This window comes from Lissotriton vulgaris, chromosome 9, assembly GCF_964263255.1.
Source record: "Lissotriton vulgaris chromosome 9, aLisVul1.2, whole genome shotgun sequence".
Classification (NCBI taxonomy): domain Eukaryota; kingdom Metazoa; phylum Chordata; class Amphibia; order Caudata; family Salamandridae; genus Lissotriton; species Lissotriton vulgaris.
In genome coordinates this window covers 431,935,184-431,949,511 of record NC_141697.1, presented here as the reverse complement: position 1 = coordinate 431,949,511, position 14,328 = coordinate 431,935,184, and the positions used below count along the sequence as shown (strand labels likewise).

Genomic DNA, 14,328 nt, shown 5'->3' with positions numbered 1-14,328 from the left:
GACTTTTTCTCCTCGAAAGCGTCCGCGATGCCTCGGCAATCTGCCTTTAGCAGCTGCTACATATTAAAGGGAAGCCGCGTGCATTCCACAATGATTGCATAGAGGAGCGCAGGCGTTTTAAATGGGCTGTGCTGAACTGTTCCAAAGCCTCCTTATGCAGAACAGCTCTGGGATCTGTAGATGTGGAAGGTGGAAGCTGAGCTTTTCTTCAGACCAGAGCTGTACAGGCCGGAGATTCCGTGCTTGAGACCGCCACCCGCACCCTTGAGAGGGGGGGGGGGCATCACTCTGAAGGTCGTGGCTGCAAGCTGGTAGCATTCCTCTGAAACGTGTAGCTTTATTTTAAAAAAGGTATACGCATGTGATATTTGTCTCCTATTGTAAACCAATACATCTGACGGTCTAACTTGGACTAAAGCACCCCAGATAGATACCCTTTGCTATCTCATACACGGAATTAAGTCGACGGTTCAGGGGGTGTATCTTGCTCCACCCACCTGGCCCTTATGTGGTTAGATCTTTAACATGCGTACAGCCTCTACTGAACACATTTTGTTAGACTATTGCACGCGTTTGGCGCTTTTCGTTGGATTTTTTTTTTGGGAGGGGGTAGAGATGACCATTTATAATTGCGCAGCGTCCATTAAACCGTATTGGTGGCTATCGATCTGCACACATTGATGTACACCATTTTGAAGAATTGGCATGGAGTGGACTTTAACGCCACCCAGAGTTTTACCCGTCCAGCACAATCTAAGGAAAATCAAGAACCTGTGTATGTGCATGATGGGCTAGTCTCCATCTGAATCATCACACGGTCTGTTCAACTTATTTTCCCAGTGTGAAATACGGATAAGAGAATTCATTTAGCTACTCCTCTTCCTTCACCACAATTAAGAACGTATACATACAGCTAATAGAATTTATGAAAACCTTTTGGCACTTTAATGCCAGGCCTGTGTGTGTTCTATGTGGGTATGATTATTGCTGCCACAATACAAGTTTTTATATTACATGGGGTTCTGTTTTGCACCTTGTGTCTATCCGAAATCTGGCATTTTAAAATCCCAGCAGTGATAATAGTATGTTTTCTTGTTTCTGCCCTTCTAATTGGCAATGCAAATGCCTACACAAGACTGCAGGGTTCTTAAAAGTTCCTATATAGAACTCATACTGGAATTGATGTCCAAATCTGCTATAGGACTTCTGTTCGATAGAATATTGTGGGTGCATTCTACACTTCAATTCAACTATTATTCCAGGGTCCTTTAGTTTGCTGGAAAAGGAATTAAGTCCTGCATTTATCTCTCAACCTGTGTTATCACTTTGGCCCGCTCATGGGACCTGGCTTAACTTTGCGAAACAGATTAATGGAATCAATTTGTCGACCTTCAGTGTTGATCATTACACATGAAAAATGGGTAGTGATATAAGCTCAACTCTTAAAAGTCTCCTAGTTGGAATTCTGATTCCCACAAGCGCCTCCTGTAGCTGAGAAGCATTACACATGATAGCACGATATCGCCTCACTTTGGCGCACTATGCACCCAACCTCTTACTATTAATTTCTGTCACTGGAAGTCTTTACCTTAACCGTAGAACATCGGGTGTTGCATGACTAAAATCGCGAGTCCCTGTCCCACGCTTGTGCTCTGTTGGTTCAAACGCTTCCTCATCCATGGGATCAGTCTGTCTGCAGAGCCTTCAAAGGCCTCGAGTGGATTTCAGGTCCACCTTGAAGGGCTGGCTGGAAGCCGGACATCCTGACGGGTGTGTAAATGAACTCTTGGTTCATAGTACTAATAGTTTTTAAGCTGTATTCTTTTTATTGCAAATTGTACACGAGTTGTAATGAATATTCAACTAACATTAATTAGACTTCGCCAGAGGCAAGGTAATATTCCACCTACTGGTCTTGAAGCATTAGAGGTCGCCCCTGCAGTGTTTTTTTTTTTTTTTTTTTTAAACCAGCACATGCGTGGGTTGACTACCAGTGTCTTCGAGTTGGTTGACTTTGATATTGAATTTGCGACTCTATATTCAGTGACCAGAAGGTGCCTTTACTTTAGTCACATCTGAAGTGACGGGATACAGCGAGGGTCTCAGTCAGTCTTGAATCCAGGTAATAAATATATTCTCGTTCGAAACAGTGCCCTTATTTGGACAATGACAGGCCTTGCCTTTTTCTAGTGATCCCACAGCCACCTCCCCGAATAGCTCGGTTCTGACTCTGGCAGTGGACTGTTCGAGTTGGGCAGGAGGTGTACATCCGACGGCGCTGCTGGTGGCTCTAGTGCCGTGTAATCCTAATCCTGCCAGGTGCGGCCTGCGTGGCTATCAGAGGTCAGGGGCAGGCACGTCAGGGCAACCACTGCCTTCTGATCTAATGCGCTTATCCTAGCACCTACATGGCCGGACACATCCTCGTGGAGAGTCACTGCTAGAATCGCTTTTGTGACGCAGCTCCGGTTTGACCCTGCGACTGGTATGCCGCGGTTTGCCCTACAACCATAGAACAGACACGGGCTGGGGCACTCCCAATGCTGGCTGCCGGGAATGCACCAAATGTACCCTTTCTCGTCGCAGGCTTTACAGATTTCTTGCGGATGAGTTCAGTTTAGTGCCTGCATTTAAAAGAAGTCGGCAGAGGTCTGTAACAAATCTAGATTGTATAGTGTTTTACTAAAGAACTCGTAACGCAGTACTTCCTATGCGTCAAGAATGGACATTGTTTTACTGTCGATATATTTAATACTAGCTGGGATCTTTAACTCTTAAAGCAAATGAGATCTTCCTACTTTACTTATATATTGGCATACAGATCCCTCCGGACGTTCATGGCCCAGCTCTTCTCGGAAGGACCTTCCGGGGGGGGCCTAATTTATCACCACTATGCTTTTGTAATGTTGTTCAGACAGAAATGCTTTACAAGCAAGACTGCCGTGGAGGGAAGCAAGGCACGAATTAAACAGGCCGCCGACCTTCAGGGGGCGCAGGAGCTGTCTGCAGCAGTGTACCTGTTCTGGCTCTAAAAAGGGTTAATTAACTATTTCTATAGTATACTAGCACGTGTTTTGTCCCCCCCCCCCCCCTCTCCGACTCTTGGGCCCCTCAACGCCCTCAAACTATGTTTCCAACACACCGACAACTAAAATCGCAGGTGGAACGGGGTTTTTGGGACCCTGGGCAAGCAGTATGTTGTGCCTCCCTGCTTGGAACTGTTGCGACTATATATATATTTTTTTGTTGAATTATATAACTTTTTTTTTTTTTTTTGGCCAATTGACGATAGCGTAAGGCCAACAATAGTGTTCACTTTCAGAATCCGAGTCACTCAAACGGTACTTGGACATGCCCTGAAAATCCTTAATGCTGTCGCGTTCGCCCCCGTACGGACACTTGCAGGGCAGCAAACCAGGGACACAACACGGCGTTATACCGCAGGTTTACGGAAGCGGTCACCCCGCCATTATTTACCCCTCTGAATGTCGAACCCTTTCTGCAATACATTTCATCTCAGTTGCTTGAAACTTGGAGCCTTCGGAATGCCGGGTGCATCGGATTGACGCATGCTTTCATGGAGGGAGAGCATCTGTACTTTCACGCCACGGATTTCGTGACAGTGCTTCACTCGCTGTATTTGTACGGAATGTTTAAGGCTTGCATGTTGACAGTTTACAACAGCTCTCTTGTAATATATAAAACAGGACATCGGTTTAATATGTCATCCATTTACGGCAGAATTTCACAATTTTAGCCTTTATGTTTTTTTATTTCAGTAAATTGTTATTGAAAAAAAAGCATATACATGGTGGGGGGGGGGCAAGCAATGTCTCGATTGGCTTGTGTCTGTTCGTTCATGTTCTCATGCTTGCTTCTTTTAAAATGAATTTCCGCTAAGGCTTCATAGCGTACTTACTACGCGTGTATTGTACTAGTAGTCGTGTGTTTAGTTCACATTTTCGTGCACTGAAGGAAGAATCCACCCCTATGGTTTACACTCCATGTCAAACTAACAAAGTTACTGTTTTTAGCGTCCGGCTATAGACCGCTTTCGTGCTCGCAAATGACATTGCATCAGTACTGCATGCAATGCATGGCCATGTTATATCGCGTTAGGCACTTATTCCCTCTTTTGGTGTGGCGCTTGGCATGCTTTAGTCCCATGCGTGGAATAACGTCGCCGCTCTGTGGCTATTCTATGTACTGCAAGTAAGCCAGGCACTTTGGCTTCATCAATACCTATATTCCTTTGATGGCAGCCAATACCTATATTCCTTTGATGGCATCACCGTAGATCAGATGGGCATTTGTAAGATAACTGGGTTAGTGTTCTGTACGAATCTGTCAGTCTGGTTTGTAACTGTTTTGCTTCGGTTGCCCACGTTAAGCACCTTTTAGTATCCTTTAATGCTACACTTGGTAACGCGTTTTTTTTTCTGCATGCTAATATCTCAGATACATACATGGCTTAAGAAAATTACTGATGCAACAAATGCTAGCTTAAGCAGACTTAATATAGTTAACGGCTGTATTAATTGTATGATTGAACACTTGCTAAGACATCAGAACTGACAATGTGGATGTTTTTCATTTACCAGCATAGCTGTACCTATAATGGATTTGTCACCATTGTAATTTCTAGAAACCATGCCTTTCGGCAACACCCACAACAAACAGAAAATGAAGTATCCTGTAGAAGAGGAATTCCCAGACCTGAGCGCCCACAACAATCACATGGCAAAGGTGCTCACTTTGGAGATGTACAACAAGTTAAGGGACAAGGAAACACCAAGTGGATTTACTATCGACGATGTCATTCAAACTGGGGTTGACAATCCAGGTAAAGCCCCATCATTATTACTGCTTTGGAAGTTGCTACAAAACAGCTTGGGTTGATTAATGGATGTCACTTTTGAAATTCATCAAACCTCGCTTAAATTTGTAGAATCTCTACTGTTTAGTCACTTCAGCTATGCGTATGTACGTGTGTATACACACGTATGGCAACTTGGAATACGTGTTTGAAATGCATTGTTATTTAAGAGGGATTCTTCATTGGAAAAGGCAAGTTGAGGCTTCTTTGTTATCCGTGTGGATTTGGGTTTCGTCCCCTTAAGATGTTCTCTAGCTCTCTAACTTTACTCTGGAAATACTGGTTGGCTCTCCTTGTCAGGAGTAATTTGCTTTCTATAAGAAACCACATTGGGTCATGGCCACTGCAAACAGTCTGAAAATTGACTCTCTACCAGGTCTGAAGCCCTGATGCCACGAACCAGCCACTACCCAGAGCCTCTCCTACTGAACCAGTTACATCATTGGTGCACGTATACACTGGCCGCCTATAGTACTTCCTTTTAGTGGAAGGGAAATGGTCTAAGGAAAGCCATGTGAAACTGTTTCTGCATGAAGGTAGTTTTAAACAAATTACCTTTGCAAACTAGCTTTGAGTGGCTTTAATAGCTGTGAAGCAGTAACCCAAAATAGGCTGCATGGTGGGCACACTTGATGGAGCATATGTACAGGCATGTTGTAGATTGAATGTAATTTACATGCGTTTCATCACTCTGAACAGATCTCTAGAATATTCAGACCACAGCTGTGTTTACACTGTGGTCAATAGTAAGCCGTCAAACTTATATCACCTGGGATGGCCAAATGCAGTTAAACAGGCTGAACAGTGATTTCTGCTTCCTGTTTCTGAAGTCGGGAGCTAGAAAGCCCGCAGATAATGTGCACTGTCCTCAGTGGTCTAGGTTCAGGGGGTGAATCTTTCAGCAGTGTGACTATCATGGTTGACAGGACACATAGTAAACCGACTTCAACTGGGCCAGTTTTTTTAAAATGTTTTATTTGGGCAAATGGTGAATTGCTTACAATGTATGTGCTGTCTGACCTGCATTGAGACTGTTCTACATGTTATATTTGGTTAATTTAAATGTGTTCAAATTAATTCCCAAGTGAACAGAGATATGGTATCCACAAGGTTCTGTTTTATCCTTCTCCAGGCCACCCCTTCATTATGACTGTGGGATGTGTTTTGGGTGATGAAGAAAGTTGTGAAGTGTTCAAGGATCTCCTTGACCCAGTCATTCGTGACAGACATGGTGGATACAAGCCAACTGACAAGCACAAGACTGACTTGAAATTCGAGAACTTGAAGGTGAAACATCGTCTTGCCAGTGTCATTTCAGTACCAACTAAATGTCCAGTTAAAACACTTTAGAATAACATTTGTGAGCACTGGCTTCCTTTACTCGTGGGAGTGGTGTGGCTCACTGGTTAGAGGCGGCAGACCTGGGAGCAGAAGTCGGCCCGGGACCAGGGTTCAATTCCCGACGCGGCAGGGTCGTCGGGGTCACCGGACTCGACAATTCTCGCCTGGGTGCCTACTCTAACCTGGGGTCCCACTCGGCAACTCTGAGCATTAGCTTGCCTAATCTCCACAACGGCCCCATCAACGCCAGGGATGCCTGGCTCCACCTTGGGGATTCCCAGTAGGGACCATCCCACAGGGAAAGCCAGGACTGGTTCCCTAGCGGTATATAGCGCCGGGACGGCCCTTTGCTGGGGCAGCTGTGCGCTTTACAATGTATACGACATTTAACATTTAAGCGTATTGCCGGTGTGCCCCAACACTTTGTATACTCCATTGGAGTAAGTTGGTACTGCCTTTTATACCTGTATGACCTGCACCTTTTGTATTTATAGATAAAATGTGTCAATGGTGGATTTTGTTTTCTTGTAATGTCGGAGTCAAGTACACCCCCTCCCCCCATTTTAACTGAAGTTTAAAACTTACTCGGTTAATTATGCCCCCTAAAATTTGGTACAGCGGAGTTCTAGGTCATTTCATACTCCAGTGCTGAGAGGCCTCCCTGAACGACCCCCATCCCAGATCTGTAGTGGCCCCTGGGAGGCTGACCCCCACCCCCCCACCCCTCTCTCTCGAACTTGAGTCACCGACTGGTAACTGGCATAATGCAGTAACCAACGAGCCACCCATAAAAGTTCCCACCGCATTGCTCTCAGATCCAAGCTTTAACAAATGTACTCTTTGCTAACATTTGCTGCTATGGCCTATTATGAGCTTTTCATGATGTGCTGGACAGCTGCATTGACAAATTAGACTGCACCGGGCATGTGCAGTTAGTAGACTGCAGCCAGTCCGATTTTTATTGGATGTTTTGGAATGTATAGTGCTTTTCCTTTGAAGTACTGACAGAAGTCAGGAGTCCAAATATGCAGAATTTGACTAGTCGGTTTTGGCGATGTAGCCTAGTGAGTTTTGACTATTGCAGTGGTTTTACTTTCCCCTTCTGTGGACCTTCAATTTGTTACTGGAATCCAGTGACCTATAGTCTTTGGAACCTATGGCTTAAAGTACTTCTATTTTGGACTGCAAAGCACACATACAAACAAAGCCAGCATTTGCCAACAATGTTTAGTGTAATTCACAATCTAATATAGAGACATTTCAGTGTTGCTTATTTATGTGCCTCACCCCAGAGGGCCATAGATGAAAGGCTATTTCGTAGTTGAAAATAAATACTACACTAGTATCTGTCAATCTAAATTAGACCTAAGCATGGAAAAGGCACCTGGTCATATAGACATCTCCAGTCACAGAAAGCAAGTTGTTCGTAGTTCACTTTAATCCATGATCTATATTCACTTTTAGGGTGGAGATGACATGGACCCCAACTATGTCCTCAGCACCCGTGTTCGTACCGGAAGAAGCATCCGTGGGTTTTGCCTGCCGCCTCACTGCAGTCGAGGAGAGAGAAGAGCAGTCGAGAAGCTTTCCATAGAAGGTATGACTTGTACATTTCTGGCATAATCACTGAATGTGACTTGGTATAGTTCTGCTAACCTTCTTAACTGTTTTTTCAATTAAGTAAAGTGTTAAGAATGTATCCATGTCTTTTAGCCTTGGCGAGTCTCGAAGGAGACTTGGCAGGAAAGTACTATGCCCTGAAGAACATGACCGACGAAGAGCAGCAGCAGCTCATTGATGATCACTTCCTGTTTGACAAGCCGGTCTCTCCCCTGCTGCTTGCTTCTGGAATGGCACGAGACTGGCCAGACGGCAGGGGCATTTGGTACGTTTTCAAGCTGTGGCGGTTTGTGTGAACCCTTGGTCAGATTTGTCTGGGAAGTCTTTTGTGAAAACTGCAATTTACCCTCCAACATTGTTCGAACCTTTTCTTGACGTCCTTCATTTCAACCCTACTATTTGAGCTACTTGACCATACCCTGATACCTCAAGTGTAGTAGTCTACTTAATGTTTCAATACCTTCGTATAAAAGGTTTTACAATTGCACTCGCAGTAACTTTCAGTTCCTGTATACCTACAATAGCTTAATTAACAAATCATGGTTTTGTGAAATTGTGCAATATTTGCAAAAACTGGATGTTAAAAAAATGTATCACATGGTTGCTTATGTGAAAACTGTTGGGAAATTTCCTCACATGCAGAAGTATTAAGGAAAAAACACCTGCTTGAGGTATGGAGTGCATGGCAATTTCTTAAAGCAGTCCCCTATACGTAAAGTAGGTGGAAAGCAGAAATATAATTCACACAACTTACCCGATTGTAAGGAAAATCGTCCAGGCCTATTTAGTGCACTGATTCGTATAACCTTAAGTTGGACATTGTTGGTCTACCTGTTTGAGACCCAGACCGTTCTACAGATTCCTGGCTACCATGACTCAGTCCATGTTGCACAGCATCTTCATGTACAATCACATAACACTATTTATATATATTTTTTTATTTTTTAGGCACAACGTCAACAAAACTTTCCTTGTCTGGATCAATGAAGAGGATCACCTGAGGGTAATTTCCATGCAGAAAGGTGGCAATATGAAGGAAGTCTTCCAGCGCTTCTGCACTGGACTGACCCTGGTAAGGATGTATTTTGCCTCTGTAGGTTGCAAGCCTCTGGGTTTTTAACATGGATGCTGCTAGACTAATACATATGTATGCTTTTTGGTTTTACATTGCCAGCATTAAGATGTAATCTGTCTGTAAGAAGCCATCCATATCCAAGCGGTCTCAAGACAGTCCACTTTCTTTAGATCATGTCTGTAGAGTAGTTCAGTACAAATCGATAGGGCTGGTTAAGTATAGAATCTGCACTGGATAAATGCTTGGCAAACTAGGCTAATGGAACACTTTCCACACTGTAGGAAGTCTGCGATAACATTTGCTTGGAGCCCCAGCTGAGGAGGGAATGATAGCTGAGCTTGCACGTGTGGAGAAATGGCTAGGAAATGGACATGCATGTCCGTATAAGTGGCCTTTTGACTCGTATGGTGGCTAAGCAGGAGTGACTTAATCACTGAAGTACATCTAGAACGTACATTTGTTGCTAAACTGGTTATCCAGCATGTACATAAACTGGGAAAGAACAGGTCCTACACAGGGCCAGACTGGCTACTGGGCATTTTGGTGGGCTGCCAAGCCGGGGGCTGATTTTACTGCGGTGGGGGGGCTGACTTTGTTGATGGGGACCTGCATGTTCTTTTCAATAAAGAAAGCAAAACAAATGGTTTGAAAGCATACTTTAAAAACGTTTGTTTTTCCATCGTTTACTTGGCAAGGCCCAGTGGCCACTCCGGCCCTGGTGAAGGGTCAGGGGCTTGGCTTCAGCATTTGGACATGGAATCTGCTGATTATACACATTGGCAACAAGTGATTAGCTTGTTGCAGTGTCCGTGGATATGTATGTCTGCAGTCGCAGTACATCTTATTTGGAGTCACCGGTGCTACTCGAAGACAATCATACTACAAACGTAAATAAACAAAGTCTCTCTTTTTTGGCTCTGTTTTGTGCCAGTACTGGAATGGGAAGAATAGTGACCACCTAAACATTGCTTGCCACCACAGGACTGTCCGGTGGTGTAGATAAAGCAATGCCTGATTAAAGACCAACATTTGAATTTAGAATTAAACTCCATGCACTCTGTAAGGTCATGCTGACAGTACTGATCTGAAAGTTTATTCCAATCTCGCAGCCAAAGCACACTGGTGGGGGGGTGGGTGGTTAATGCTTTGACCATAACCTAAACTCATGTCCTTGCTATTCTTTTCAGATTGAGAAGCTGGTCAAGGACAAAGGGTACCAGTTTATGTGGAATGAACACCTTGGTTATATCCTCACTTGCCCGTCCAACCTTGGCACAGGCCTCCGCGCTGGTGTTCACGTGAAGCTGCCAAATCTAGGAAAACATGAGAAGTTCGGAGAAATCCTGAAAAGGCTACGGCTCCAGAAGCGAGGAACAGGTGAGCCTTATTAAAACATTTAGATTTTATTTTGGATGGCATGCCCTCGTGACTTGGAGCTATTAGGAGTGGAGGGCTGTGGCCTTACTTGAGGGTGGCAGTGACCATGGTTACCTTGTGATGCTGGGCTAGTGTCAGCCATCGAGTTTATTGCAGTGTTGTGAAGCATAAGGTGAAAGGCTCCACTCTGAAACATGCCTATCTGTTTGTCACACTTAACAAATCTTCTCCCCATTGGTTCTTAGAGTTGTTAGTTTGTGTGGACTGACTAAATATCCAATAAAGGTGTACCTTTAATAAACACAGGGAAGTTGGCTACATTAACGTATAACCAGACACGATTACTCCACCTGGGCACGCTCAGGGGTGGTCTAGATGTGTTAACTAATAACATGAATTCTGTATCTGTTGCCTCTAAGGAAAGTGATACTTGATTTGTTGTCCAGGAAGTACGTCTTGTTTTGGTCTTTTGGCAGAACATCTTGAAACTGATTCTCTACCTGTGAACAGGAAGTGTCCATTTGCAGGGCTGTCCAGTAAAATAAAGGTAAATACTGACCACTGACTTAACTGCTTTTGTGTTCCTTCCTTTCAGGTGGGGTAGACACTGCTGCTGTTGGAGGTGTATTTGATGTTTCCAATGCTGATCGCCTCGGCTTTTCAGAAGTAGAATTGGTACAGATGGTGGTGGATGGTGTGAAGCTGCTGATTGAAATGGAAAAGAACTTGGAGAAAGGCAAGTCCATCGACTGCCTCATGCCCGCTCAGAAATGAGAAGAATATCCATTCCATGCTTCTATTTATTAAATTGCAAACACTCCAAAAAGACCTTGATCAAAATGCCCACCTTATGTAACACCGTAGGAAAGTCTTCCATCCGTCTGTGCTTAGAGATTTATTTTTTTGACTGCTGAAATGTCACTAAAAAAATAAAGTATTGTTTTGCCTGATTCATTGTGGTCCGTTAATCTTAATCTAGGACAAATTCACACATGCCTGATAACATTTTATGTATTGCAGCTGGCCTTTTTTTCAAAGGATCTATGTATCAGATTCTTTTTTTGTCTCTGCCAGAAGCTCTTGGGCCACATTAACATTTCTTGAACAAAACTAGATGGTCTTGTGTAACATTGTAGCACAGACTAAAATGGATGTAACATGCTGAAGTAGGATTACAAAGGGATTAAATCTTTGAATTGCTCAGTCTGGGGAAGGACCTTATCTGGGGAGTTTGTGTGCTTGATGGAGGTGAGCGAAAAGTGATCACTTATAAGGAAGCACATGGCTTAAGGCTGTTTCTCAGTTCAGTGTAGTTCCTATAAACCTATATTGGTGTCCAGGCTGATTCCAGACCTCCGGGTATGTTTGCCTGTATACCAGCTAGCTCACAGTGCCACTATACACCCCTCTTATCAAGGAGAGAAGAGTTTTTGACAACTATTTAACATGACCACTCTGTCCCATCAGGGCTCGTGGAAACAGTACTTTTTGCTCAGTCACTTGTGCCTACTTTGTCTCAGATTTATGCAATGAACGGTGGGAATGTTTTCAATAAGCATTTATTGAACCAGGGTCTTTCTAGTGTATAATAGGTGTGCTGATACAACCGTAAGACAAACTGATATAAATGATTCTAAATGCCAACAGGGTGAAAGGATGGTAGATTCCTACCAAAGTGCTAAAACAAAAGAATACAGACATGTATAAAAATACATGGCAGTAATGTGTACTCCTACGATGCAACCCTAACTACTAGCATGTAGGTGTTGAGCCAAGAATTTCCTTCGGATCAAGCAAACACCATTACCTGAAGTGAAACCCCACCTTGGTTTTGAGATGGACACCCTGCGAGGGATGTCAGACCACTGCGAGCTGGTGTGCAGGAACCGCCGCATCTTTTGTCAGTGTCTGCATGGAAGTCATCTTTTTCACCCAAGATATGGTGTTTATACTAAAGTGGTACCCTCAGATATATCGTGCTGTCATGTCGGACTAGGATGACCCTCATACATGGTTGTTATGCAGGAGGTGGTGGTCCTGCTGAGATTCCAAGAATCCTCATTTTTAATGAGGCTAGTTTTTGGAGAAACTCCCAGGTCATTGAAGCAGTACTGAACTAGGTAAAATGCCACTACAAAGAACTGTTAGGTAGTGTAATGGCAGGGGAAATGTAGGTGAAAGGTTTAGTTACTATCTGAGCCTATATGAAACACCCACTCATCCGACTGAACAACCAACTAAAAAAAGTCTAAAAATTTAGAAAACTTAACTTCTGTTAAAAGCAAAAAGTCTAGCATAAGCGTTAAGTCTTTTAAAATTGTTCTTATATATTGTCTTGAGTGCCTGAAGGCCATGCGGTTTAGCAAGAGAAACCATCTTTTTTTCTTCTTTTAAAGTTCCAGATTTGGGTGTTTTGAAAGGGCCAACATTTTCTAGCACACTGAGCCAAATGTTTGTTTCCTGTCATCACTGTTGCTTGCATTCGCAGACAGCCCCTGCAACACCTCACAGATCAGTTCAATCAAGCACAGATCTTCTGTATTGCCCTCAGCTGAAGCTGGGCAAGCCTGCATGACATCCATGGCCTGAGTGCTTGTAGAGGAGCCAGTCTCATTTCCAACAGGAGCTGAAGTGTCCTGTGGTGGCTCTAAAGAATTCAGACATCAACATGGGAATATATGCTGAGGACACAGCAGTATATGGGCTGTTATCTGGTCCAGTAAAGCATCCACGTCTGGTGGTGAAACCAATGGAAGTGTTAGACCGAGATCCAACATGCATTCTTGTCTGCAAAACAGGCATTGGAGGACAGGCAAAACAGTCAATCCAGACTGGCCAAAACAATTTGAACCAAGATTTGCTTAGTTCTCGCAGGCGAGGTGTATCCAGATGGAGTACCATGCGATCACTATCTGCGATCCAAGAACGTTTCCCATCTCCTTGGTGATTGGGACGTCGATTGTGTAGCACAAAAATTACAATCTGGGTTCCTGCTATTAGTAACCATATAAGCAGAAATCCACTGCTTCTGAATACAAAGTGTATGAAGGCTGGAATCCCTCAGACTGTCTTGTCTGAAAGGTGCTCAACACTCGAACATATGATCTCGAATAAGTGTAGTATACCCTTCATATCACATGTTTAAGATTCGTTGTACAATTTCTGTGAAATGGAACAGGGAGTTTGTTTGTATTACTGCCTGTATCTCTGCTGAGGACCATACAACCTGAAGATCCAGTCTCTTGGGTTGAGGTAAAGGGCATGGTTGTCTGTAAAAGCATGGCTTTCATTTGGCTCAGAGTATCAAACCATATAAAGGAAACATTCAATGAAGGTCATAACTGAGCCTCCCTGACTGTGGATTGGGGGGAAACAATGCTTGCATACAAGATACCCTGGAGCCTACAGTGACCAGATATGCGATGCCCAGAAGCATCTCACAACAACCTTGATCATTCAGCATCAAGTCTCAGAGAGCAACTTGACCACGGCAGCCTGAGACCCTTTCAAATGACTGGATAAGTTTGCAACTGAACCATTACAGGCCCTGTGAAGTATAGCTGCCTGACATGAGAGAACCACTCTGAGTTCTTGCAGTTTGTACTGCTTATAAACACTTCCATGTTTCCACTCCTGCATTGAAATCTGTGAAGTGGTTCCTTGTTTCCTTGCCCATTCCCTCTTGCCTGTCCTAGGCAATATTGAAAACTGGAAAGCTGGGACTGGTAATGTTATAGCAATAAATTAACCATTCTGTGGATGGTGAGACTGCCACTGTGAAAGGTAATTGGTCCCGTTTTTCAATATGCAGCATTGTATATTTTGCTCTTTGTGATATCTGCTACTTAGTTTAATTGTATGTAGAGATCAAGGGCGTACTATTGATAAATCACCATGGCACATAACCAATACGCAATGATTGTAGCGTCCAGCTTAACCACATAATTGAGACTCTGTGCTGTAGTATGGAAAAATCGTGTTCTATTATTAATAGCAGATGATGCAATGTTGCCCCGTGAATAAATCCTGGATGTTAATG

The 14,328-nt window shown here is 43.7% G+C and overlaps 1 protein-coding gene across 2 annotated transcripts in view; it reads left to right on the top strand.

Moving 5' to 3' along the window:
* CKB (creatine kinase B) overlaps positions 1–11,239 on the top strand; it is an 84,396-nt gene extending 73,157 nt beyond the window's left edge. For both annotated transcript variants that reach the window (XM_086937858.1, XM_086937859.1), the window contains exons 2-8: positions 4,646–4,843; positions 6,009–6,163; positions 7,682–7,814; positions 7,931–8,102; positions 8,786–8,909; positions 10,100–10,289; positions 10,885–11,239. In XM_086937858.1, coding sequence (XP_086793984.1) covers positions 4,651–4,843; positions 6,009–6,163; positions 7,682–7,814; positions 7,931–8,102; positions 8,786–8,909; positions 10,100–10,289; positions 10,885–11,063 — 1,146 coding nt within the window. In that variant the 5' untranslated portion in view covers positions 4,646–4,650 and the 3' untranslated portion in view covers positions 11,064–11,239. The remainder of the gene's footprint in view (positions 1–4,645; positions 4,844–6,008; positions 6,164–7,681; positions 7,815–7,930; positions 8,103–8,785; positions 8,910–10,099; positions 10,290–10,884) is intronic.
* The last annotated feature ends 3,089 nt before the right edge of the window (positions 11,240–14,328 follow it).